Raw genomic sequence first — 27,220 nt, 5'->3', positions numbered from 1 at the left:
CCAGCTCTCCCTGTCCGCCCCAACGTGGCGTCGGGCTGTGCTGCCTCCTCGCGGCCGCCATGGGCAAGCGGGTGGCCGTGGTGCTGGCCGGCTGCGGCGTCTTCGACGGCAGCGAGATTCACGAGGCCTCGGCCGTGCTGGTGCACCTGAGCCGCGGCGGCGCTGAGGTATAGGAGCGCGGTCCTCCCCCCTCGGGCGGCTGCGGGCGAGCGGCGTCCGGGGACGGCTCCCCCTGGCGGGGAGGAGTGGGCACGGAGCTGGGGGCGGTCCGGTGCCGTCCCCGGGCCGCGGTTCCGCTTTGGGATTGTTTGTGGTGCTTTTTAGGTAGCTCAGATCCCTTTGAGAAGTTGAGGGCAGGGCTGTGTCGCTGCGTGCGGCGCAGGTGGCTGCTAAGGAAGCATCGAAACGCATGCGGGAGCAGCCCCTGCATCCATCTGTGCTGGAAATGCTTGTAAAGTTTGCATGGGTGCTGTTGGCCTAAGAATGCACTTTGTACCAGAAACCTTTAGGAATAGTATGGGAAGAACAGCTCCCACTGATATATCATCTGACCCTTTATTTATTTAATGCATCCTATGGAATCCACTGATAAGGGACTTTCAAAATAAAAGCTCATTTCCTTAAATTACATTTTTTTCTTGTCACCAACGTGTTAACAGTTCTGTTTAAGCGCACAAAATTGCTTAATTTCTGTGTTCCAGGTGAAGATATTTGCCCCCAATATTGAGCAGAGGGATGTTGTCAATCACCTAAAAGGAAGCCCAGCAGATGAGAAGAGGAATGTGCTAGTTGAAAGCGCCAGGCTGGCGAGGGGAAACATCCAGGATTTGGCTGAGCTGAAAGTCAGCGAATTCGATGCAGTCATTTTCCCTGGTAGGTGCTTTTGGGATAAAATAATCTGTGATTCTTCCATTGCAAAGAAGGAACTAAAAGCATGGTACAATAAACCATACTCTTGAATTTTAGAGGTATGTGGGTTTTCTCTTTGTACTTTTGAGGATGAGAAGGTATGTTAGCAAGCTTGCGTGAGCTGACGCATCATCTTGGAGGCAGACTCGATTCTTATGGGTGTTTTCCAACTCAGGATATTCTGTGATGCAGTTCATTAATTTAAAATGCCGGAGTGTTTTGTATGCATCACACTATTCCTTATAAGACTGTCAAAACTGCAGTACCTACTGGCGGATGAGGACGCTGACTAGAGTTAGGAAGCAAGGAATGAAGAAACTAAAGCAGAGCGAGCATTGTGCCCATGTTCTGGCTGGATAGTTACGCTGCCTTTTGTAGCATGGCCGGCAGAGGGAGCGCGTGGATAGCGCTAGGAAGTCACTTCCTGAGCTATAATGAATCGGTGACATCAGGAGCAGAGAGCTGGGAGTACAGGCTAGCAAATATTTTCCACATTAATTTCATGCTCTGTTATAATCTAAGCTCAGGGGAGTTGGGGAGTTGCAGCAATAACAGTTACACGCAGATAAATGCTATGAAGTTTGAAAATTCAATCCTCACCTCAGAGATAACGTTCAGAAGAGGACAAAGGGGGCAGAGGGAAAGCAAAAGTATTAAAAACATGGAACTTGATGTTGTCCCTTGAAAGCCTTCTGTTAAATTGCGTTTGTTTATTGTAAAAAAGTTGATACTGTGCATGTTATGCATAAGGAGTCAAATATGGCTACTCTTCATAATAACCTCTGATCATTCTGATAGTTTAAATCCAGCAAATGAAGGTGCTGCAGAATGTAGTCTGTACAGTTAAGTGATGACAAAATGCAAGTAATGGTTTGTTACAACCAACTTCCAGAAACATTATTTTTAATAGGAAATTATCATTCCCGAGAGTCGTGTTTCAGAATATCATACAGTACAAATTCCTTTTCATGAATGATCTGTTATGTTCTTATTGTGTGAACCTTGTTTTAGGTTCTTTAACTTCACACAGAATTCTGGAGGTGGGAAATTTTGGTCTCCTGTAACAGTCCTAAGTACTGAGCTAAGCCTTAAATTGCTGTGGAGGGGAAAAGCACTGTTTGCATTAGTCCTGCATTCTCTGCTCGCCAACAGCAAACCACTGTTGGTCTTTCCTCTGATCCCTCTCTTGGTCATTGAGGGGTCTATATCAGGTAGTGCAGCTTTTCCATACACTAAGAGCTTTTAGTATGGGAACTTGAAGGTCCTGTGTATGCTTCGATAACATTGTAAAAAGGAAAAATCCTTCTGGTGTTGAATTTAATGGCTTTTAGAGGTGCTTTTCATTTGAGCGTTTGTTTGTTTTGAGGTGGATTTGGCGTAGCAAAGAACCTGTGTTCCTGGGCTGTAGATGGCAAGAACTGCACTGTCAACGAGCACGTGAACTCCACTCTTCGAGCTTTCCACAGCGCTAAAAAGCCCATCGGTTTGTGCTGTATATCACCTGTCCTGGCAGCTAAAGTCTTCCCTGGTTGTGAGGTCACGGTCGGCCAAGATAAAAACATAGATGGAAGGTAAGAAGGAAACGGACAGAGTTAATTTGTGTGGGAATGAAGATCAGAAAGCAGCCAGTCTTCTGTGCAAAATGCTGAGGGCTCTGGAGTCTGTGACCCTTTGGTAATTATTTCTTAGTGGCATTTTGCTCATTTTAAACTTTCCCTTGTGTAGTATTTGTTGATATAGTACTCCCAGGGCAGGTGCACTTCTTAGGCACTACAGAGTTGGGACAGTTCGTCCCTGAATTCAGAAATATGTTGGTCTGTGATTTTTCCCTGTGATAGCAATATCTGCAACACCATGAAATAAAGTACGAAAAGCAGAACCTTCTCTCTTGCTTAAACCATCCGTCTGTGAGCTGCTGAAGGCTCAGGTTCCTGCACGGGCTTTATTGTGCAGTGTGGGAGCAAGTATTGTTTGTCAGTTCTGAAAGTGGCAGAACAGAGTGATATATTTTTTTCTTCCTCCTCCACCTTTGCCGCATTCATGGTAACTGAGCAACAGATTGTAGCTTATATTAGGGACAGGAATTCTGTATCTCACTTGAAGAGTGTGATTCAGACCTCTGAAGACTGTGATTCGCTTTGCAAATGAAGGATTGATATCTGGCCAGGCGGTGCTGAAAGAACTGATAATTGGAATGGCCACTTATACTGTGTCTGCTCAGGAATTTTCAGTGAAGTTTTTCTGGTGGCAGTTTAGGAGAAGTAAGTGAGAACCATGGCAGAAGTCAGTGCTGCTTTAAAGGCTGTCAACTCCTGATAAGAAATTCCACTCAGGAATTTAATCAGCAGTGATGGCTGGGGATTGCCTTTATCTCCCCGTTCCTGCCTTGTCTCCAGAAAATCAAACTCACTGCGGAATCCCAGAGGAAGACTTTATATGGAGGTGCTGGGAAAGGTCTAATGCGCCTGCAAGTTCATCTGCCATGTCAGAAAATAATGAGGATCAGTTATTGCTGCTCTCACTACCACATTAAACACACTGAAGGACAGTTAAACAGAGCTGTACCTCATGGCATGCTGTGACTGCACATTATTGGATCAGTTGCTGTAGGGAATGGAGATGATCTGACGGTGGAAGTCTGGTTTAGTCCCTTGTCCTTGTCAGCTGTAAAACCACTTAAATATTCTTGTTGTTCTCTCATTCAAGTTAACATTAGCACAACTTTATGGCTGTATCATCTCTTTTTATGGTTATGGCAATCTTTTTTTATTTACAGATTTCCTGATGCTGAAACTGCGTCCGCTATAGCAGAGCTTGGTTGTAAGCATATTTGCAAAGATGTCAGTGAATCCCACGTGGATAAGGGCAATAAAATAGTTACTACCTGTGCTTTCATGTGCAAGGCTCCTCTGCATGAGATCTTTGATGGAATTGGAACGATGGTAGAGGAAGTTCTGAAACTTGCCTGATGGGGAGCGTACGGACTTCTGTGGGGAAATCAATTTAGCAAAGCATGAACATTTAGCTGCTTTTGATGGTGTTAATAAAACAATGCAGCTGTCAAGCTTCACAGTCCTTGGTGGCGTTTTTCTTTCTTAACCTGCAATTCATCAAATTGTTGCTGCTGAATTTATCCTTATTCCTTACCTTACACATAGAAACCGTGTGTTTATTAACACACCTGTGTTTATTATTTTATTTTTATGAATCTAAATGTAGTCTGTCATGGTAACATAGGCACCTTCCACAACCGGTGGGGTTTTATCACAACACTACTTGTTATCAGTAACTTACATTTGAGATTACCCAGGTATAATTAGAAGTGACATGGCTGGAAATGTCTTTGTGTCTCTATGTATATCTTCAGCATAGATGAGTAATTCAGTTTTATTTTCTAATCAAAAGGGATAAAGAAAACAAAAAATGTCTCTTGATAAACCAACAAATGAAATAGTTTGGGGTTTATTTACTAAAATCAGTTAGCTTTATTTTGTGATTTTAGTTCTCATAAGTACATTTTATACGTCTGAAGACAAGTGGCAAGGTTCAGGGGAACAGGTTTGGTTGTTATGGTGAGGTGACCGTCCCTGTGGACACTTGGTGGTCTCAGCATATGGAGTATTTTGATACATACAGCCCTCAGTCTCTTGTAACTAATGTGCTTTGCAGTGTCTGCAGTAACCTGAACGTGGCATCCCTGATGGGTTCAGAATGGTTATGAAAGCAGAAAGACAGCATGGCAGTAAATGGCACAAAGCATTGCAGAAGCAGAGTTTTTGTTTTAACCTGCAACCATTCAGAGCATATTGTATCTTTTAACAGGACTACACTTGCATTTACACAATCAGAAAACCTAGGACTATCACAACTTACCTCATCTTAAAATATTTCTTGCCTACGAAATATAAATACCCCAACCAGTGATTAAGTGGAAGCAGAACATGCAGACTTGTTTTGGCAAAAGAGGAGGGAAAATTCTTGTGCAGCACACTGGCAGTGCTCTGCCTTTAGCATATAAACATATAAAGGTAGCTGAAGTAATCTTCAGCCCTTCTGACTGAACTGCGCATGTTATCTTCAAATTATTTCCTTGGTGCTTTGGTCATTAAATAAGAGCTTTTCCTGAATTTTGTTTGCTTTGTGGGTTGGAACGTTCAAAGTAAGTGCAGCTTCTCAGGAAGTGCTCTAGCTGACTGTCCTGACAAAAACATGCTTAATACAGAACAGTCCTCTACTTTTTCCAGATTGTACACAGTCTCTATAATGCCTTCTATGGCTTCTGCAGGGAGGACTTCGGAAGCATTGGACTGAAATTTCTTCTCCAAGTCCTCCTTTGTCAGAGGTTTCCTCCAGTGTCCATAGAACGTGTCGCAGCGGTCGTCGATGGTGCTGCCATCCTGAAGCACAACAGTCACCTCACAATAAAGACTCTCGAAGCTGGGTTTGTTATCAGAAGGGTGCTGTAGCTGTGTTTTGCAGAGGAGCTCCTGTAAGGCTGGCCGCTGAATGTTGTCACTGGTGAAGGACTGGACGGACATGCTGCCATCCAGCAAAGCAGAGCAGGCCACGAACTGGAAGGAGTGTCGAGCTTCATGCTCTGAGTTAGGGCTGGGTCTGTTCACGTATTTGACCTCCGGGACTTTTACAATAACTTTTTCAATTTTATCAAGGAGAAGCAAGTTGTCACTGTTCTCGACAAGCTTCCTCCTCACAGAAGATGCTGCATCAGCCACCCAGTGTGTTCCAAGATGAGCAGGAAAGCGTTTGATGGCCACATCTTGCCGGTCCAACAGCCAGGGATAGGACTGCAATGTTGGCAGAGTCTGTGGGTTGTAGTCTGTATAAAAAGCACCTATCCCTGACTCCATGTCCAAGATCTGGTTGTTTCCTTGAAGGCCCTGCGATGCTAAGCAAGCTGCTTCCAGTCCGTGCTTGGCAGCATTGCCAATGTGGAGGGGCTTCGTTTGAGTTGCTGCGTTAGCCAGTGGGGCACCTGCATAGGAAGCAGCAATAGCCAATGTGTTCTTACATTCCATCTGGTTAAGAGCTAGCAGTTTTGCACAAGCTGCTGCACTGCCCATTGTACCAACCACCGTTGGGGGGTGAAACCTGAAAAAACAAAACCTCTCCATTACTATAGTTCTGAAAGTTACTTGGGTTCGCTATACGCACAAGCTTAAATTTCCCTTTACAGCTGTGGATTGGACTCTACCTGCATTCAGATTCCACCTGTAGTCCTAATGGAAGAAATTTCTCCAGGAGCAAGTTAAACTGGAATAACACCAGTTTTAACAGACGCCTCCCCAGAAAGCAACTGAAAAGCCAGAATGCTTATCGTTCAAGGCAAAAGACTTACAGTTTATACTTGACTGAAAACCATACATACTGGAGGATGCATGTTTTATTATTATGAACTAGTTTTGCAAAACCAATAGAAGGAAAACACACAAGAAGGCATCTAGTCCATCCTGTGCTTCAAGAGTATTTCCCCTAAACACACCCTGCCTACTTTGGCTACTACTGGTGCTCTGAACCCAGTACAATTGACTCCATTGTGCTGAGATCAAGCAAGGGAGGTGTGGTTGTCCTTGTCCTCCAGAGCTTGAGACCTGTGCTGTTCAGTGTTGCCCTTCAGCTTGTGATTTAGTTAATAGACAGATCATCAACACTTTCTTGTAAGCAGATAGATGCTCTCAAAAAGAAGTCTATTCACCAAGCACTAAGGAGTCAGGTAAATGTATTTATGTTTCACTTGGAGCTTTCCTAAATCGCTGGACAAAGAGCAGAAAATACAATTACCTGTGCCATTTGTATTTGAACTGGCATTTAATTAAATGTATTAACACTTCTGCTCAACTTACTACTGGAAGTATTTTTACATACCTTTTGGGAATATTCCTGGCTTCGCTGGAAAAGTGTAACAACCTGCCTTGCACCTCAATTCCCACATTGAAAGCTAAGAGCAGGTCAAGACCTGAGATTTTTTTCTTCTGAGGAAAGGCCTCAGAGAGAGCAATCACAGCAGGGAGCACGGCCCCGGATGGGTGCGTGGCTGGATGCCATGTGTCATCAAAATCCATCGAGTGCACCTAACAAAAAGAGAAGCCATGATTTGTCATCAGAATTAAACTCTGACTGGGCAAGATTGGCTCAGACAAATGAAAATACTGTACCTGGGGTAAAAAAAAAAAGGCTGAGGAACTAGATTTTCCTTAAAATTTAACAAATCAAAACTTAAAAGGTCTTTCTTCTAAGTCTTGCTCCCACCATGACTCAACATGAAGTGTGAATGCAACATAAAGCTCGTCTCAATGAAGTGTAATTGTAACTCCACTTGTGCCGGTCTAAAATCAGTTTGGCAATGATTGTTCTTTTCTACAATGGGCTTTTTGCTGCTTTAATTACATGGTATAATTAAAGCAGCAGTTGTAGGTCCAGTGGTGAGTTTTCACTTCCCTCAGAACAGTCTATAAACATGATATAATGAATTTCCCTGCTCTGCAACTCATGCTGGTATTAGGGCTTACATCCTTAAAACTATAGCAGCTTAAGCCCAGGAAAGCTACAGTCTTAAAACTGGGAAGACCTGCTTAGCCCTTATGAGTATCTGGTGGGGCCTTCTCTTTCCCATGCCCAGAGCCCAGCTGTAGGCATTCCCAGAAGTCCCAAGGAAATGAGAACATCAGGAACTGTATTTTTAATAACACCTCAAAATCTGAACCCTCACGTCTATTCACTCATGTCTTTCTTCAGAGATGCACGAGCTGCAAAGGCATCAATGCTCCTCTGTGCTCAGATCTTGCCCTGTAGTGCTGGGCATACTCACTTCTGTCAAACACCAGGTCGGGCTGCCAAGGAATTCCTTCTGGATAGACAGAAGAAAACACTGTTCCTGCCTTGAAGAATTCTGATGCCAGTGAGTGTGTATGTATATGTGTAGATGTCTGGATCTGTGTTTGCCTGCAACTATACTTAGCCAGATGGAGCAAAATCTGATGAAATCCATGAGAGCAAGAGCATCTCTTTGTTACGCAGTTGCTGTAGCCAGGCTGCAACAAGCTGTAGAGTTCTGACCTATAAAATCAGTCCCAAGTCGCAGCCTAAGGGATGCAGTTATTTATTATACCTCGAGTCTGGTCTAAATTAGAAAGACAGTTGAAGCACATTAGAAGAACAGAGTAATGAAGTTTTGTAGGAGGCTTCAGGCACAAGAAAAAAGCAAACTTAAGTTTTTAGGAGCATTCTGCTCTTTGGAGTGAAAGTGGAATCAATTAGTATGATTTAAGAGCAAGTAAAAGATCATTCCTTACAGCCACTCCATTCACAAAAGCTGCATACAGAGGAGGCAGTCGGAAGTCCAAGTGGCCCCAGATGGTGCTGGATATATCCGAGCTGTAGATCTGGAACAAATTGACATCAATTCAAAATCCTAAACCTGAGGATAAATATGTGCTGAGATCAAATCCTACCCACCTCAGACCCAACTGTTTGCTTTCAGAGGAAAAACACAGTTCTATTGGAAAGTATGAAAAGAATCTGTTTCCTGTTGACTCCAGTCAAGGGCCTTCTCCACCTAACGGACCACAGAGGCAGGCCAACACGATGGACCTAGCCATTCAGTACCTTCCCAAAACCTCTGGCTATTGGTGTTCCTCTTCACCACTCACTGGCATTTCCTCAGTGATACCATCATTTTGTTGGGGAAGTTCTCCAGGTAAAGGAGAGTTTTTCAACGTTCTAGTAGACTGTGGGTAAATGATACATGGTTTCCTGGTGCTAGTATCCCCATGCCCTAAATGGCACCGTTCTTGTCCTTCTGATGTGCAGACCTTTTAGCCAACAAATCTTTATGATATGGGAACAGGGATATCTGTACAGGGAACCTTATTGGCACAGAGTGTTGTGTAGCCTGAATCCAGCTAGCCAAGGATCACCGAAAAAACAGAGAGCTAAACTCCCCCTCACTGATGTGAGCCCATGTTGGACAGGTTCTCCTTCAGGTCAAGTATTCCTTGAATTTAAGCAGAACAGGGCTGAAGAGGAAACACGACCAATGTACCTCAGATGGCAGTCATGTTTCATGGACTAGGAATAATCTGATATTAATTTTTAATCCACGTAACCATCCTTCATGCTGGAAAGTCCAGTGCTAAGCAATGTTTGCTATGCTGATGCTTTTAATGAAATCTCATAGGTGAAAGAAAGGAAGGGATTCCTAATTAACTGTGTTCTGCTTGTGGCTGGCAGTCTTAGCATACAGTCTGTCACATAGACCTTTATCCACGCAGAGTCAGAAGTAACTCCAGCAATACAGTTCCCCTGGCTCCAGTGGGAAGCATACTATGTCTCTCTTTCCATCTCCAAAAGAATTTGACTACCATTGCAAACTTTCCCCTTACAGCCTATATTCTCCATTGCTTTTCTTGTTGGCAAGCCTTAGGGTATGCTATGAATACTCTTACCTTGCTGTACTGTTTGACTTTCTGGCAGACTTCAGTGCTGGTACCCAGAAGTCCTACTCCAAGGGTATCCAGAATCATTCGCTTGCTTCTCTGAATGATGAGATCTGTCAGGTGGTTTGTATTCAAACCGTGAATCACATTGGCAAAGTTTCCTGTAATTGTCTGAGAAAGGAAAAATATATATTAGATGTTCTACTCTGTTCTTTCAGTCTAGGGTTAGCTGGCCATTTTTGTCATCGTGTCCCTGCTTACATGAATGGCATCAGCAAAATCAGAATTCTTCCCCTTTTTATTCCCAGAAATGCTATGTTGTCATTTATATCTTGGTTTCACTTTCTTCGGTGTCTATATCTGTTCTCTATTTCTTCTGCTTCCTCCATAAGTGCTTGAGGCTTGTACTGCAGGTGATGTAACTTTGCAAGATGCATATATATATGTGTGTGTATACACACAAGCACACACATAGGTGCATATATATATAAAGAAAGAAAAACAAAAGCCACCTGGCTTTCCATAGCATTTTTTCATTGCAACCAAAATCAGTGTGAACGTGTCAGTTCAGGCCAGTGCAGCCACTAGCACTCAAGGCAGTGAGATTTAACCTCCCTGAGAAGCAGAACCCCTACCCCAGGTATTGCTGAGCTTGGGGCTCAGTGGGAGATGGGATTTGTCAGTGCTGTCTTGCCCCTGCCTGCTTCCACTGAACTCCAGCTCAGCTACAGTTCCAGCTTTTCTCCAAAGCAAGATCACAGAGACATAGAATTAAAGAATCGTTTGAGTTGGAGGAGACCCTTAAAGGTCATCCAGTCCAACTTCCTTGCAATGAAAGGGACACCTACGTCAAGTTGCTCAGAGCCCTGTCCAACCTGATCTTGAATGTCTCCAGGGATGAGGCATCCTTCACCTCTGTGGGCAACCTGTTCCAGTGCCTTACCAGACTTACTGTAAAACATTTCTTCCTTATATCTAGTATAAATCTTTCCCTCTTTCAGTTTGAAACCATTTCCCCTTATCCTATCACAACAGACCCTGCTATAGTCTGTCCCCTTCCTTCTTACACCCCCTCTTTTAGATACTGAAAAGATGACATCAGGTGTCCCCAGAACATTATCTCCAGGCTGAACAGCTCCAGCTCTCTCAGCCTGTCCTTGTAGGAGAGGTGTTCCAACCTGTGGATCATTTTTGTGGCCCTCCTCTGGACACGCTTCGACAGGTCCATGTCTCTCCTGTGCTTAGGACACCTGGAACTGAGGACTCCACATCCGGAGATCTTACCTCTCACCTCTGTGAAAAGCAGTGACTTGTTCCTGCTTCTTGATGATCTGATAATTGTGTTTCTAATTTCCTTTCCTTTCTTAATGAGTGCTGACCCATTATGGAGACTCAGGCTTCTTCTTTTTGACTGGAGCTGTTAGCTGCTGTAATATCTCTACTAGCAACTTTATTTATTTGGAAATTGTCTCTTTCCATTTGGTAAATCCTTCCCCTTCCTCTACTTCCTGCACATATCCACACACTGTGATAATACCCTTCTCAGCCTAAATTTTGCTAAGCCCAATAAGCCAAATTGCCATTCCCACTCCTTTGTAATACAGGCTCACCCCTACCACACTAGCAGCTTTTCATCCTGTCCTTCCAACTGAATTTCTCTCTTCTGGAAATGGTGGCAGTCTTTCAGTACCTAAAGGGGGGCTGTAAGAAGGAAGGGAACACTCTTCAGCAAGGTCCGTTGCAACAGGACAAGGGGAAATGATTTCAAATCAAAAGAGGGAAAGATTTATACTAGATATAAGGAAAAAGTTTTTTACAATAAGGGTAGTGAAGCACTGGAACAGGTTGCCCAGAGAGGTGGTGAATGTCCCGTGCCTGGAAACATTCAAGGTCAGGCTGGATGGAGCTCTGAGCAACCTGATGTAGCTGTAGGTCGCTGTTCATTGCAGGGGATTTGGACTGGATGACCTTTAAGGGTCCCTTCCAACTCAAATGACTGTGATTATTTCAGATGGGTTCTCATTGAGCTCTGCACAAAAGCGTTAGACCACCTGAAGGAGCACAGAACAAAGCAGGTGAACCACGTATCCCACAGCACGATGCACAGCCACTGAGACATGGACAAGCGAGGATGCAAATACTTAAACAGAAAAGTTCACGTTACAGCACAAAGAAACAAGACAGTACCTTTGCCCACATCCTGGAAGGATGCTGTGTGGTCCCAGGGAGAAGCAGAGAATGAATGGCAGTCAGGGAGTGGGGGAAATCACTCCTTCACTACTTATATATGTGTGTTTGGGGTGGGGGTTGGGGGGTAGACTAAGCCTTGTTCATCTTGTCCCACCCATTTCCTCATCTGTCTGGAAATGTTCCTTTTTCTTCATTTTCAACTTTTCTCTGACTAACTGCTATAAAGTGCTGGCACACGTGCTACATAGGACTTTACTAGCCACATTCACATGTCATGTATAAACTGATAGATGTGATGTTTCATTACCATATATCGATTCAATATTCATTTGGGAGTATGGAGATAAGAGGAAAAAGCAATAGAAGCTGGGGCACCTCCTGGATTAGGGAGCAAAGTAGCTCCCTAATTATTAGGATTAGTTGTTCCTCAGCCAGCTCCAGCTGAGACATCTGCCTGTTTTACCTGTGCCTGACTCTGGATGCCATATTCAGGTGTTTTACTTGAGGCTGAAAATTGCAGTAGGTGACGAAGTGCCTGAAGTGATATAAACAGCACTGTGTCTGTTTACAGATCTAGCCAAAGAGCTTGAGGCCCAAGGTCCCCAAAACCCAGCCCCACAGACATTACTGGTTTAATGTGCATCATGCGTGGACTCCATTTAAAACTGTGGTCCTATCTTTCTTCTAAATGTGAGCAGCTGTTAGCCTGGCTACTAAACCTCTTCCCCCACACATACTTCTCTGTGAGTATACCACAGTATCCTCACTAACAAATGCATAGCCTATGTCTACACAATACATCCCAGCAGCTTTTCCCAGTTCCTGGTTGAGATGTGCACTTTGGCTAAATCCTGACCCTATGAGGAAACAGAACCTGAGGGTACCCCAGTGTTTTTTCCCTGTTCCTTCATTTCCACACTAAGGGAAACCTCAGAGGTAGTGTGGATATGCTGAAAAATTATCTTTGGCCTTAACATTGGAGCATAAAAATCTACTGAGCTAATGTGATTGCTTATATTGACAAGGCTGGAAACAGTTAGAAAGGTTAACAGGAATTAATGCTATGAGACTAGAAAGGAAAGATTTTCTTACTTCTCTCTTTTGGTTTCCCAGTTCACTCCTCCTTCCTGGAAACCAGAAAGAGATATCAAAATTGCAGAGCCTCAGAACCACTTGGCAGGGATCTCTGGAGGCCACCTGCTCTAACACCGTCCTCAGGACCAACCAGAGCAGGGTGCCCAGAGCTATGGCCAGTAGGGTTTTGAAGATCTCCAAGGATGGAGGCTCCACAACCAATCTGGGCACCCCACTACAGTGTTCGACCACCATAAAATAACACATTAAACAAAAGATATTAGAATCCTCAAGTCCATCCTCTTTCAGTTGTCTTTTTCCTTTACTTTTGAGATATAATTTATATTTCCATTCTGTTTCTAATTTTCCTTCTCCTCTTTTGAGAAGGAGTGAGACTGAAGTGAATTTTGAGCATCTCCTTGGCCCACTGATGCTACTAATTGTATTTGGGAATTTACCTAACAATATGGGACCTTTTGCACTTCCCCTGACAACTCCAGCAGAGGGAACTGTGAATACAGCTGCTATGTAACTCCTGAGTGCACTGATTAATTACTCTAATGACTAAAGCCAACAATCAGAGAGGAGCATAAAAGGCTCATAACCCTTTCGGTCTCTGGAAGGATACTGCAACATCAGCCTGTAGGTCTGCATCCTCTGCCATTAACTCACTGTATCTCAAAGTAAGGCACAGAATCACCAAGGTTGGAAAAGACCTACAAGGTCATCCAGTCCAGCAGTCATAGAAACAGAACCACCGAGGTTGGAACAGCTTCCAGCTTCCAGTATTTTATTGCCCCCAACGCTTAGAAACACCTTTTATGAGAAAGAAGTGCAGAGGCCCAGCTGGATTTTGTCCCGTGCCAAGGCACAAAGATGAATTCATGGGAGCCAGAACTTGTGATGTGCTTTGCAATGCAATTTGCTGTCACATGCTGCTGGCTGATCTAGATACACGGCCACCCTGCAGGAAGAATTGTCCAATACATTGCAATAGTATTTTTTAGGGACTGAACTGAGGTATTATAAGCAAGTGACTGGTGGGTTTTTTGTTGTTGTTGTTAGCCTTTATTTTTTTTATTTTTTTAAGAGGAAATGAAGATGTGAACTCATAGAATTAAATTGCTTGGGGGACTGATTTTTAAAATGGGACCTCTCAGTCGAAAGTAGTAGACCTCTAAGTCAGTAGCCTTGAAGGGAAAGGAAAGCGAGGGGGAAAAGGCATCTATACAAAGTCCTGCACCTCCATAGGAGAATTTGCAGGGGTCTAAAGGGAAGAAGGTTGAAAATGACTGACAGAGCTTGGCACAGGCTGTCTGCTCCTGACAAAGGCAATCTGCTGCTTGCCTCTTCCTTGACACAGTGCTCATGGTTCAGCAATTTGGGCACAAAAATCGTTAACTAGCAAGCACGGTGGAAAGACAAAATGTGTTCATCAAAATGACATTTGTAACACTGTCCACAGGTACAGTAATGAGCTGTGTTGATTACAGAAATAGGCTTTAGAAAACCCGTGCCCCACAGGCACATTATCTCCTGCTGACATCACATTTTTAAACCTTTTATTCCCCTTCCTTTTGCCTCTAATTATTTTAGGCTAAACTCTGCCCACACCTGCAAGCACTACACTTGCAAATGAAAGCAGAATCTGGCCTTGGTGATGTGTTCCTTTTGTCCTAAAGAAATATATAAAGAAAATGACATTATACACAGGCCAGGCTTCCTGTCCTCTCAGCTAATTTTAAGATGTGACCTCATTCATGAACTGCACTAACACCGAAAATGGGTGCCAATGGTCACAGAGCCTCTGCTGTTCTTAACGACCTGCAGACACCTTGTAATTGCAGGACCTGGGCCAGAATAGTGCCCCCTCCATAGAGACAGGATAAGTACAGCAAAGAAGTGAGCATTTTATTAGAGGCAGAATCTCAGCTGGTATAGATGGCTTCATTTAGAACCTGTTAACAGCCACACAGCTATAACATTTAGGATCCCGTAATTCTGCCCCTCTATCACTATGTGGTCCATGCCTCCTTTTGCCCAGCCCATTTCCTGCACTCAGTGCAGCACTCAGGGCTTCAGAGAGCCTGCCAGCACAGCAACAATGCACAGCACAAGCAACGGGCAGCGATTGCACCAGAAAACACATAATTCTGGAAACTTCCAGCCTATAGCAGTTCTCTTATTCACATACTTGCACAACTTGTGACAATTGCAATTAAATCTCGGGCAAGTTACAACATCCTCGTTTCTGGTTGGTTTTTTGTTGTTGTTTTTTTTTTTTTTTCCAATCTCACCACAGCAGATCCTGGAAGTTCCAGGCTTTATTCTGGTAAAGGTTTCTACAAGTCAGTGCACTAGGTCTACAATACATTGTTCTTCTCTCCTTCCTAAATCAGTGGTGTTACCTAAAGAAGAGTCCACACAAACCATCTAAGCTTGTATATGCTGACTTGCTTGCACGCATTTTTAGACAGCAGTTCCATTCCACATAGGTTCTTGTTGAAGACAGATCAATCACGAACAGGGCTCAAATCACTAAAAAGCAAAAGCCTATTTGAAGATAAAGAATGCATCAAACTATTAGGCAAGTCTGTTCGACACTATTTGTGGAGGAGCACGAGGGGACCTAAACTGAAATAACATGAGAAGACATTGCACGTGCATGAAATTTCTGTTGACCCTCTGTAGATTTTATGTCGTACATTCACAGAATCGCAGAAGCAGCACAGGAGAAAGAGGTGTATGGGAGGGTGATGTCCCCAGGCCCATGTGAAGTCTGCTGTTAAACTCTGGTATACCTCTGCTGGCTGGGGTACACTACCATTTCTTGCCAGGTTCCCACAGCCAGGCTTCCACAGCTTTTCCTCATCCCACTGTAGCTTCCCACCCCATTTCCAAAAGAGAAGAGGCTACCACAGTTAGCAGCAGATTGCTGGAGGGTTTCCATATGGCGTGGTCTCCAAGTCTGAGTAACAGCACTGGGTGTAGTTTCCATACGCTTTTGCTTTGTGAGCAGACTCAGCAACAACTTTTCTTCGTTGATGAATGTCGCAGCCTAGGGCAGTCTGTATCACACACTGCTCCCTAAATCAAAGAACAATCAATGATGTCTATACTGAGTGGCAAAAACACAACCAGCTATCATTACAGGACTTGTGTCATTTAGGGAGGTGATACAACCTGACTAACGTAAATTCAGGGTTTGATTAGAAGAAACCAAATTAGTGTGAACACATGGAGGGATGTGGAAAATTCTATTAAAAATTCTGGTAGTGTAAACAAGGCTATAATCATTGTGCTAAACTGCTGCATCCTACATAGAAAGGAGCTCAGCAAAAAGGCCTTCCTGATCATTTCAAGCCTGTGGTGGCAGTCCAGGGGAGGCATTAATTATGAGATGTGAGACCTTCTCTGCATTTAAGTTATTGCTCAGGGATTTTGAACCCCCTAGGAAAGTGTCCCAGATACCATAAAAAAACTTCAGTCTGCGTAAGAAGGGCTAAAATAACACCTGAAATATACACAGCAAAAACAGAGTGAATGATAAAACACTCTTGATGCAAACAGAGATTGGCTTTGGGTGAGAAATCCACCTAATTTCATGGGAGTCAATCATTTATCTGTCAGCAGTTGTGGAAGCTCCTGTAACAGGTATTGGGAAATGTTGTGTGTGTTGGCAGAGTTATTCCTCCAGCTTTCACTGCAGATGTTCCCTCCACTCCTATCCCCTTAGCCTCTCACAAACATAGACCCTCTGAAAGGATTTAAACACTCTGCTGCATGTTCATGTTGCTACATGAACAGGGCTCAGATCACTCCACTAACAAGCAGAATCCTTGTTGCTGATATATTGCTCATCTTTCAGGGCTATCATGTCCTTTTTTTTTCTTCCCTTTTTTTTTCTTTTTGGCTGGACTACATCATCTGCTCAGGCAGTGTGTGCTCACCGAGGTCCCAGAGGCAGCTCAGGCATCCTAGGAGCTACACTCTCTTGCTGTCCTTCAGCATCTTGTGGTCTCTTTTGGGGCACTACAGTAACCAGACAAAAACTCTTTTCCTCATACATGTTTATCTGCAGTTAAGGTATATATTTTCCATCACTGGTAGATTTCAAAAATGCCAAAAATATTGCAAAACAGCTTAAATTACACATTAAGTGTGTCAGCCTGTGATTTATGGTGTAATTATGACATGGTGGTTATTAGTTGTGAGATTTAAGTATTACATGTTTCAGACCATAAAGCTGTGATTGTGTATTCATCTCTAAAAAGAATATTAGCATCATTACATCCACATTTCTAAAATGAAGAAATAGCTGCAAAAATTAATAATAATAAGAAGAAAGTTTATGTTTGAAGACAAGAGCTGTAAAAACATAAAGCATTTACTACACTTTTTAATTGGCACAGTAGATCAAGACAGATGCAGGAAGCATTAAAAATAAAAAAAAATATCCACAAAATGAAAGGAGGGACTCCATCATCTCTGAACATCCTTGCTGACTCTTAAGCATCAGCAGATGTTAAAATCATTCATACAAAAGTGGTACCTATTGTCAGAGTACTGAACAGGAGGAGTTCAACAAATATTTTCTGTGTCTTTGTCCCACCTCACAGGATTTGATGTGTCCTTAGAAGCTGAAGGAGCAGCAGAAGGAATTAGCTGTATGGGAAAAATACATTGCTTTTGAGTCACTGTATATGTACATTTTAAAATACTACTTAACGTCATATGCAGTGCAAATGTGCAATGGTAGTGGCACCACCAGCTCACACAGCCTACCTTACTGACTTTGATAACTGTTCTGAATGGCACAATGGCAGCACTGTGAGTTTGGTTTTAATAAGCACGTAAAATGATCTTATTCTGCCTATCTGCAGTTAGGCTTCCCCTTTTCTGCAGGCTGGCTGTTTCCATTCTTTATGAAATGGAGCAGTTTTGAAGTCTGGAAGTCTGTGTTTTCTTCTGGGATGCTTTTTGCTTTGCTTGGTTATACTGTCCAGCTCACGGGGCAATGCAAGGCTGTTTTACAGTGAAAGAAAAGCAGGCAGCTGCCTTGGGTGCTGACTCTGAATGGGCAGCTTGCTGCCTAAGTTGCTTATGAATTAAGAAGGATTTTTTTTTAATCCTGGTCTACCCATCCCTGCCCTCTGCTTCTACGCTCCTCTGCTGCTGCTGCTGAAGGAAGGGCTCATTAAGAGGAACAGGGTGGCTGATGCTGTGAAGTTGTTTTCCCTGTAGCTTCCTGGTATCTCACCCTGCTACCCTAAGCAGCAGGACTCTCCACCTTCCAAGCACAACATAGCAATGCAGTGCACTGTTTTTTTTCCTGTGCTGATAAGGTCCAGGCATATTTCCTCACAGTCCCTGAAAATCTGGGAGGCATATCTGGTCAAAGTCAGTTAGGGAAAGTGGCTGCTGGTTTGGGGGAGGGTGAAGGAGCAGAGGAAAGAAAAGAGATGCATCTGTATGTAAATAAAACATGTCCTATCTCTTCAGATGCTGGAAGATCAAATCTTTGTGGGGCAGGGAAAGAAAAGTTGAGGAAGAGGAAGAAAGAGACCCCAAGCCCTAACACGTTTCCATCCTCCAAGCTCCACTGATTCCTCCAAGGTCTCTTCTTCCCAGACACTGGAAACGTGCTTTACATCAGCACTGACTTTGCTCGTGCTGCTGAGAAGCTGTATAACCCACCACTGTTTGGGAAGGATGAACTTGTGTGAGCTTCTCAGAGCTCCCTCAGCATCAGCTGGCTGAGATGGGAGATGCTCCTCTGCTCAACAGAACCTCCCTGACCTAAAGGATAACTGCTCCAGAATCCCAGTGTTTTATAAGGAGCTGGGGCACTGGTGCATGATGTAACAGCCTGAGTTCTTTCATGGAGGTGCAACCAGTTTGCCAGTGAGCATCCGCAGCTGAGCCAAAATTGGTACCCAGTCCAGAGCAAAGCCCACACCCCCCACTGCAGTTTGCATGAAATTTGTGGTTACTGTGCATGTGGCCTCCCAGAGCTAGAGTTACATGTTTTTCTGTCTACCAGTCTTGGTGGCATTTCGTTTGCTTCTTTCTGATCTTCTGGACGGTAGAGAGCAACTCAAAATATGGGGCTGGGTCAGAAGTCTGGCACATCTGGAGAAGGAACCGCTTGGCAATGGTGGCAACATTTGGAGACAGGTTCTGCTGGAGCTTCCTCCTGCATTCTTGGACGTGTGTGCAAACACCTAGGACAGATGAGCCTTGGGCTATTTGTCTTCTGTCCTCCTTCATTCTGTCAGGACATTGTTTCTGGTCAGAAATGCTACTTGTCTCTTTCAGAAGCAGGAAGAAACTGTGCAAGAGACTTCTCCTCCTGGGGGCTTGATGCAACACTGGAACTGACGGTGTGAATGACCTTGGGATGTGGCTGAGAAGGAAAACACCAAACCAAACAAAAAATCCCAAGTAAAATTCTTTCATAGAATCACAGAACAGTTTGAGGAGGAAGGGACCATTAAAGGCCATCTAGTCCAACTCCCCTGCAATGAACAGGGACACCTACAGCTCCACCAGGTTGCTCAGAGACCTGTACAGCCTGACCTTGGATGTCTCCAGGGATGGAGCATCCACCACCTCTGTGGGCAATGTGTTCCAGTGCCTCACCAAACTAATTGTTAAAAACCTTTTCGTTATATTCAGTCTACCTCCCCTCTTTTAGTTTGAAACTATTTCCCCTGTCACCACAGACAAAAAGAGCCTGCCCACTTCTTTCTTATCTCCTTCCTTTAGATACTGAAAGGCTGACATCAGGTCTCCCTGAAGCCTTTCCTTCTCCGGGCTGAAGAGCCCCAGCTCACTCAGCCTGTCCTTGTAGGGGAAGTTTTCCATCCCTTGGATCATTTTTGTGGCCCTCCTCTGGAAGTACTCTAACAGCTCCCTGTCTCTCTCATTCTGAGGACTCCACATCTGGATGCAGTACTCCAGGTGCGGCCTCACCAGCGCAGAGCAGAGGGGCAGGATCACCTCCCTCGACCTGCTGATTATGCAGCTTTGGATGCAGCCTAGGGTACAGTTGGCTTTCTGGGCCACGAGGGCACATTGCTGGTGCATGTCCATCTTCCCTCAACTCCTACAGGGCAGATAAGGAGTGGAGTTTCTGGAGCATGTGAGAACAAAAAAGAGGTGCAGGAATTAAGATGGAAGTAGAGTTGGAAAACTTGCTTCTGGACTGTGCCAAAGATATGGCCAGACCTCAAGAAATCCCTGTAAAGACTTGGAAAGATAGGCTTCAAAAAATTGCTGTGTTCTCACAAGCAGTTTGTCAGTATATAAATGTAAGTATGACTTCTTTCTCGGTGTTAGCACATTACCAAGTAGCAGTGGGAGACCAGGCATGGGGGACCCATCATCCACGTTCTCTCTGAGCATAGTAGGCAGTGAACCCAGAAAATGCCCATAGATCTCTGCTGTACTCTGAGAGGCTTCTCATGACAGACTGCACAGGAAGGACAGGAAATCCCAGCAATTCTTCCCTTCAGAACAGGCATTTCTGACCTTCTTCACTGCGTCTCTTCCAGCTGGCTGCTCCAGCTGTGTTGACTTCATCTGGGTGGCACAAGGTTTTTACCCAGTATGACTTGTTGAAACAGCTGACCACCCTGGGGCAAACTGCTTTGTCATGTTCATTAGAGCAGATCCATGGGCTTCAGGTTGTCCCCTGCTTAAGTTGCCAGAAAAGAATCCCACAGAGATGAAAAGACTGCTTTGCAGCCTGCACTATTAGCACTGCAAAACAAAGCACCAGTGCTCCACCAAGGAAAAGTGCAAGAATGTGTCAGGGCTGTGGGATGAAGTACACTGGGTTTCTCCTGAAGGACTGGAGAAAGCTGGCTCGTCCCAGACAGAATCTGGCTGAACAGGACAGAGTAACACACAGCTTAACCCGTCTGCACATGAGATCAGCTAAATCATCAGGAAGGAGTCATTAGGGGTGCAGCCTTCTTTGCTGTGGGTTTCATTCACAGCAGACACCCTAGCACAGACTCCAACCTCAAAATTGTTTAAGCAAGCAGTGAGATTAAAAAAATAAAAATAAAAAAAATGGTATACTTGGCACTTTTACTATTTTAACTTTACCATTTCTGTATCCTCAAGCTTCACATTTGCTTCATTTTTACAATGATAAGATTAACTATTACAGTAAAGCCTTCTCAACTGACTGTATGACTTCAGGTGGTGACAGCTTTAAAAGTAAAAAATTCTTCAAGACTCTGGGTAGTGTTTGAGAGTACTGTATGGATATGAATCAAGAGTGAACCTATCCTGGGAAGTATAACTTATTTACAAACATCTAAAAGACATAATACTGAAAATCTTAACATCTCACACCAACAGATTGCCAAAGAAATGCTCGTGTGAAGCCTTTAACTCCCAGAGTTTACGTTACATTGAAGACTGAATGTGAATGTGTCACATATCTGTTCTCAGTGTAGCTCTGTGCATGCACATGGCAAGGGCTCTTACAGGAAATGATGTTTTCCAATTAGAGAAATACTTGACTGAGTTTCTGCTGGAATGTCATAAGTTAAAATTAAACATGATGAGAAGGTCGCACGAGCAGTGACTACAGAAGGGAGGGTGGAGATCAGAAGGACCTTACTTAAACTCAAAAAGCATGGCAGAGGATGACACATTTGTTTTTATCCATTTATCTTGTACACACAATTATTATACATGTAGGCAAAGGCACAGTAATGACAATCACAAATCAGGCATGGAAAACCAAGAAGAAGAGCATATGAGCAACCACAATCTTAACCTTCCTGATGAATTCTTGTTTTATGTGGGGGGAAAAAAAAAGAATAAAATAAAAAAAAAGCTTTAGAACAGGAAGCGTGCCAGATACTCAAATTAAAGTAGCCAACATAAGAATAGTGTTGAATTCCCTTCACTGGAACCAACTATGCTGATGTCTGCCACGATTAGTCCGAGTTTCTTATCTTGCCTTGGTGAAGAGGTGGGTTGGAAGTTGATCTCTGGAGTTTCATTCTATCCTTTCATTTTTCTGACTTCAAGATTTTTAGAATTCACCCATCCTGCCTAAACTGACCTCTAACAGAATTTGATACTACTTGAAGCAAAAACGGTCAGCTTCTAACCTGATATCAGGTTGGATATCAGAAAAAGGTTCTTTCCCAGAGTCCAGAGGGTGGTTGGGAACTGGCTCCCCAGAGCAGTGGTCACAGCACCAAGCTGTCACAGCTCAAGGAGTGTCTGGACAATGGTCTTGCTCTTATTTTTGGCTGAAGCCTGGAACTGAACTCGATGATCCTTATGGGTCCCTTCCAACTTGGGATTTTCTATGACTATGGGATTCTACTACTGCTATTTGAGTACCATTTCCTTAAAGACCAGAGGAACATCTGTGAGCATAATGTCTACAGACGCTGCTCATGATATGCTTCTCATTCTGAAATTCCTCCTGGATTAGCCCAGCTGGTCTCTAAATACTCCACGAAAATAAGGGCATGAGAGTAAGTCATACTTCAGAGATGATTCCCAAGCTTATGACTGTGACTGCAAAGGGATTGCAACACTCACCAGTAGTTCCTCAAGCATGATGGAAATTCAGTTGCAAATACTGAAAGTAGGGTCATGACCTGGGAAAGTTGTACACTGAGTTAAACAAATAGATTAATGTATCAGAAGTGTTATGAATATTTATTTTCGTTGAAGTATAAGTGATATTCATAGTCAAATTACAAAAGTATAAACCTGGTGTTAAAAATGAAGAGACATGCTATATTCAGGCCTTTTTTTTCCCCATCTTTTCTCATCTTGCAAACTTTCAGAAATGACAGGTTGCAAAGTCAATGAGTTGGCTTTGCAAAAATACTGAAACTCACCTGACTTTCTGTTTCTTCAGAGTCAGTAAATGCCATTCTTAATAATGCCACCTAGTGAGATGAACAAACTAATCATCTCCTATATCTTCAATGCACTGAAGTTCTGGAAGAACCTTTGTAGGAGGAATCTAACAACAACAACAAAATTGTACAGGCTTTTAATACGGAAACATTCCAGTTACTTTAATGTATACATATTCAGTTGAAGAACTAGAGAAAACAGTTCAAATGCAACAAGTCTGTGGATTCATCTAGACTTTACAGGTGAGGGATCAAGCTAAGAAGTACGCTCTACTGAGCACCTTTTCAACTCTTTGAAAGTCTTGTCAAGTGGAGAGGATCAATAATTAGGGAGCACATGTAAGCCCTTCAAAGAGATCTGAGTGCAGCACTTGCTGTATAATCATGCCCACCATGTCGATGCCACGGCCTCACGTGGGAGATCCCACCCTGGGACATGAAGCTGCCATCCTTGGTTTGAGGAGCAGGCAGCTTTCTTCTTTGACGAGCCCTGCAACCTTTGAAGCTCAGATCTACTTGTTCTAATGGGACTGATTAGAGAGGCAAAGGAAACTTCAAAAGACTTCACTGCCTCTGTGAACTAACCAGGCAGAAGGCTGTGCTGACAACCTCTTGTGACATGTACCATCATCTGTTTTTTCCCTTGGCCCTCATTCTGCCCCTTAACATTAGCATCTTCTTTCTGTTTGCATGTGAGAATGCTGCAGTTTGCATATACATCACAGAATAATCAGTTCCTTCACCTGATGAGGGACTCTCATATGTTTATCCCTGTTGAGCTTCTGGCTTCCTTTTGCTCTGAGGTTCTGCTGTCAGTCACACATGTTAAAGCCACTGCGATCCTGGTTCAGCAGTGATACATGATCATGACTGCCTGACTGACAAGAGGTGTGTGACTAATTCTATGGGAAGGATGAGGAAAACTGATAACATGGATTAAGAATGAACAAAATGCTAACAGAAAACCCTGAGCAGAGGTCTGCAACTCCTCTAAGCCTATGTGCAGAGGGATGTGGAGGGTGTGTTAATTATTTTTTTGTCATTCACTGAACACTCATTTGTGCTGATGCTTTCTCTTCCCCCATTCCCTGGTGCAGTCCATCGATTTTGCGTGTCCAAAGCAGAATCATGCACCAGCACTCTACCCTCTGTCTTGATGCTGACACATTAGCTTTCCATTTCCTTTTTGGTCTTCTGCCTGCCCTTATTGAAGGAACAACTCCCTTCACTGATTTACCAAAATACCACTTCTCATCCAAACCTCTTCTGAAAAAATGAATCATCAGACATCCTTACTTACATGAATAAATTTTAATATTAGTATTACAGGTAAATTCCAAGTGTTTTTCATTTACAGCTGTGTCTTTTCAGGATGTAACATTAACATTAAATAAAAATCAAGGATTTTTATTTATTTTAGTGACACAGTGTCAAATATAATACCCATCAGGAACTCACGTCCCACTTAAGGAGTCCAGACTAAAGACAGTACTAAGTGCGTATTTAAATAATAAATAAGATGACAGAAATGATTTGATGACTGTGTAGGCATCTAGGTTTAGCTGGTCTTGGAACAGCTGTCTTCACTGATTCACATCTCATCCTTTCAAAGACAAAAATATTTCCCTTATTCTCCCAGTTTCTAGATCGGCCTTCTGTCTTACTTCCTGTGAACTCCAGAGGGTTTATTCATCCTTTACGTAAAGCCCCTCAGGATAACAGAGTTACAGCCCAGGCTACTGACATTTCTTGTTTTTACTGTATATGCATTTGTCTTGGTTTCTTGAGCTGTAAGCAGAATGGACATGAGGCAGCCAGTATCACCTGCACTCAAAGCCAAAGGATGCAAGCAGAACGTGTGGAGCTGGAGGAAACAAAGCAAGGCAAAGCAAGCAACCTGACTGCTGCCTTCCTGGCAGACTTCTGGTCACTTGGGGTAGGTGTTCTTGCATTGTCTTCGTTCCTACCCATGACGCTTTTGCTGTACTGGCTGCTGAGAGATGAAATAAAGGCGACTGCTAATGAACCAAGTGATTCTGGATCAGTTTCCAGAACAAGTTTTTACTTGCATAAACGTGGTGATGTTTTATTAAGCTCTAGAAACGGTGATTTCTGCACTCAGCAAGGGCTGCCAAGAGCATCAGTAAGTATACACAGTTCATCAGGCTTCTGGTAAAATCCTGGGTTTAAAACGCAAGCAATCAAGAGTCACACTCCTCGCCACATACGCTGGAGCAAACACTATCAACAAGACCGGGAGGAATTTCACACAGAGAATGACGCTATTCAGAATCTGGAGGGTTAGTTCCCACCACCCAGACCAGTCGGCACTGCCGGTAAATAGTGCTCACGAAATGGCTTCCTTCAGCTGCGGCACTGCAGAGGCAGCAGTGCCACCTGCTGCTCCCCAGGACACGGCTCTCACTTCCATCGCAGCGTGGCCGGTTCCAAGCTGGTGTTTACCGCCATGGCGCGTTTACTCTAAGTGAATTAAAAAGTAAAATTTAATCATTAAAAAGAAATAAAGGCAACCGTCAACTTTGCGAAAACATAAGGGGATAAAATAAGCTGTAATTGCTGTGCTGTCACAGCATCGAAAAAATAAACAAGCCATCTTGCCACTTGTTTCACAGCTTAATCACATCCTTTGATGCTGTTATCTTTGGCTGGTTCAACGGAAGGAGTTTCATTAGCAATTTAGTGAAAATGCAGGCGATCAGCATCTCAGCAGATTAAGGCTTTTAGTAACAATACTGTCCCTAATTAAAGGCATTAATGGCAAAGTCAGAGTGGTAATACAAAGAATAACACAGAGGAAGCCCAGATGAAAGCCATGCTCAAACAAATGACGTAGGAGTGAGAGTACACACATTTGTATTTTTTTCTACGTCACATCCTCCGCAACTGAAATTCATCGGCACCTTTCGAAGACCACAGAGAGTGGTTCAGCAATCACTTCTGCCAGCTCCCTCAGCACTCATGGGTGCATCCCATTGTGGATTTGTGTGCATTAATTTTGACCAGATGCTCTCTGACCATATCCTCCTGAGCCCTAGGTTTATATTTGCACATGGATTCCACTGGGAAGGATTTTAGAACATCTCTTCTTTGTGCTAGATCCTAAAGAAAACAGCTTTTCCCATTAGTCAGAACACCTGACACGCAGTGTGGCATTACAGCCTGTTCACATTTTCTCTTCCGATGCTTCGAATCAGGATCATCCTTGCTTGACAAGTCAAGCTTCCTATGGCTTATCTACTTCACGTGTGTTAATGCTGCTCTATAAGCCCATTCATCTGTCCCTGATAGGGTCCTTGATCGTAAATAATTCCAGCGTATGAACCTAAGCCCTGCTCTGCCTCTTGTCGTTTTGTGTCAGAGAAATGCCAACTGACCCAAGTGCCTGGTGATGTGCTCCCTCCCTCTTTTGGTGCAAATTCAAACAGTTTAGCTTATAGTACTGAGTACAGCTTATAGAATGGGAGTGGAGCAGACCATTCCGGCAGACAGACACGATTCTCAGCTGTATGACAGCACTGCCTCCTGAGCAGTCTGATGCCTAATGTGTCCCAGCTGACCTATCTTTGATCAAGCTGATCTGGTTGCACCAGGCCAGCAGGCTGCCAAGCCAAAGCACGGTGAACATCCTCAGAGTCCTTTCTAAAGAAAAGTAATGTGAACATTATCATAAATCGGGACAGGAATGTGCTCCCAGCCTAGCTAGAACTTAACACACATGGAAAGCTTATTTAAGAGAAAATGATTTGGGGGTAAGTTAGTACACATTTCTTTATTTGTTCAGTGTTGGAAAACAAAAATGTCCAGAATTTGTCCCCTCACTGCAAGGAAGACATCGAGGCCCTGGAGTGTGTCCGAAGAAGTGCAGCTAAGCTGGTGAGGGGTCTGGAGCACAGGCCTTATGAGGAGCGGCTGAGGGAGCTGGGGTTGCTCACTCTGCAGGAGGCTCAGGGGAGACCTTACTGCTCTCTGTAAGTACCTGAAGGGAGGTTGTAGTGAGCTGCGGGCGGGCCTCTTCTCTTGTGTAACTAGTAACAGGACGAGAGGGAACGGCTTTAGGTTGTGCCAGGGGAGATTCAGACTGGATGTCAGGAAGTAGTTCTTCTCTGAAAGAGTGTTAATTTTGCACTGTTCATAATCTGTCCTCCTGTACTTACAGAGTACTTAGGGCTGTACGTAAGAACTTTCTATGTCTACTGAAACATTTTTTTTTCCATTGCAAAGTGAAAAAAAAAAAATACAAAACAAACAAATATATTTGCTTTGGCTGATGGAAAAAAATGCACCAGTACAGTAAAAGCAAGAAGGTAAAATATGTGGAAAAACAACCATTGAATGGTTGAACAATCTGAACAACCACGTTTGTAATCCATACACAATATTAAAGACAAGGCTGTGTAACTACTATAACTCAAAAACACAGAAAATATGCAGTTCAAGGCTCATAAAATCCAGAAAGACTTGCAATCCACCCCCTCTGTACTTAACTTTGCTTTTTCTTAGCTGTATGTTTCAGTTTTTCCTTTCTCTTTTTCCACCATAGCAAGCTTTACGCTTGGCAGTTTTTTTCTTTTTACTTTTTAGACTGCCAGTCACAGAGAGTTTTGACTTACAAAGAGATCTTTTTTTATTCTGGAAGCTTCTTTGTCATTTCAACTGTAGGATTTACGC

The 27,220-nt window shown here is 43.5% G+C and overlaps 2 protein-coding genes across 3 annotated transcripts; one reads left to right on the top strand and one right to left on the bottom strand.

The window, feature by feature from the left end:
- On the top strand, positions 1-3,973 carry LOC136053310 (glutamine amidotransferase-like class 1 domain-containing protein 3, mitochondrial). Of its 2 annotated transcripts, XM_065744058.1 has the most exons (5): positions 1-167; positions 702-873; positions 2,276-2,480; positions 3,686-3,729; positions 3,813-3,973. In XM_065744058.1, the coding sequence occupies exons 1-5, from the start codon at positions 60-62 to the stop codon at positions 3,824-3,826; spliced, it is 543 nt and encodes a 180-aa protein (XP_065600130.1). In that variant the 5' UTR covers positions 1-59; the 3' UTR covers positions 3,827-3,973. The 2 variants fall into 2 exon arrangements, with proteins under 2 accessions (XP_065600130.1, XP_065600129.1); XM_065744057.1 differs by having other exon boundaries at positions 3,686-3,973.
- A 955-nt stretch (positions 3,974-4,928) lies between these two features.
- Positions 4,929-11,625, bottom strand: ACOD1 (aconitate decarboxylase 1). The gene is made up of 5 exons (XM_065744089.1): positions 11,550-11,625; positions 9,372-9,533; positions 8,220-8,309; positions 6,793-6,998; positions 4,929-6,018 (listed from the first exon to the last, which is right to left on the bottom strand). The coding sequence occupies exons 1-5, from the start codon at positions 11,559-11,561 to the stop codon at positions 5,064-5,066; spliced, it is 1,425 nt and encodes a 474-aa protein (XP_065600161.1). The 5' UTR covers positions 11,562-11,625; the 3' UTR covers positions 4,929-5,063.
- Positions 11,626-27,220: the final 15,595 nt, after the last annotated feature.

The sequence above is a fragment of the Cyrtonyx montezumae genome, unplaced genomic scaffold (genome assembly GCF_038088225.1).
Source record: "Cyrtonyx montezumae isolate F1298 unplaced genomic scaffold, pur_monq_1.0 scaffold_3, whole genome shotgun sequence".
In the NCBI taxonomy this organism is placed as follows: domain Eukaryota; kingdom Metazoa; phylum Chordata; class Aves; order Galliformes; family Odontophoridae; genus Cyrtonyx; species Cyrtonyx montezumae.
This window is presented reverse-complemented; position numbering and strand designations above follow the sequence as displayed.

What these genes read in the sequence shown, in the direction of transcription:
- LOC136053310 (XM_065744057.1), top strand. Translation starts at nt 60, where the DNA reads ATGGGCAAGCGGGTGGCCGTGGTGCTGGCCGGCTGCGGCGTCTTCGAC. An exon ending in CGATGCAGTCATTTTCCCTG is followed by an intron (nt 874 to 2,275) that starts GTAGGTGCTTTT and finishes GTTTGTTTTGAG; the next exon opens with GTGGATTTGGCGTAGCAAAG. An exon ending in GATAAAAACATAGATGGAAG is followed by an intron (nt 2,481 to 3,685) that starts GTAAGAAGGAAA and finishes TTTTATTTACAG; the next exon opens with ATTTCCTGATGCTGAAACTG.
- ACOD1 (XM_065744089.1), bottom strand. An exon ending in AAGTCAAACAGTACAGCAAG is followed by an intron (nt 8,310 to 9,371) that starts GTAAGAGTATTC and finishes AATTTGTTCCAG; the next exon opens with ATCTACAGCTCGGATATATC. An exon ending in GCCAGGAATATTCCCAAAAG is followed by an intron (nt 6,019 to 6,792) that starts GTATGTAAAAAT and finishes TTGTTTTTTCAG; the next exon opens with GTTTCACCCCCCAACGGTGG.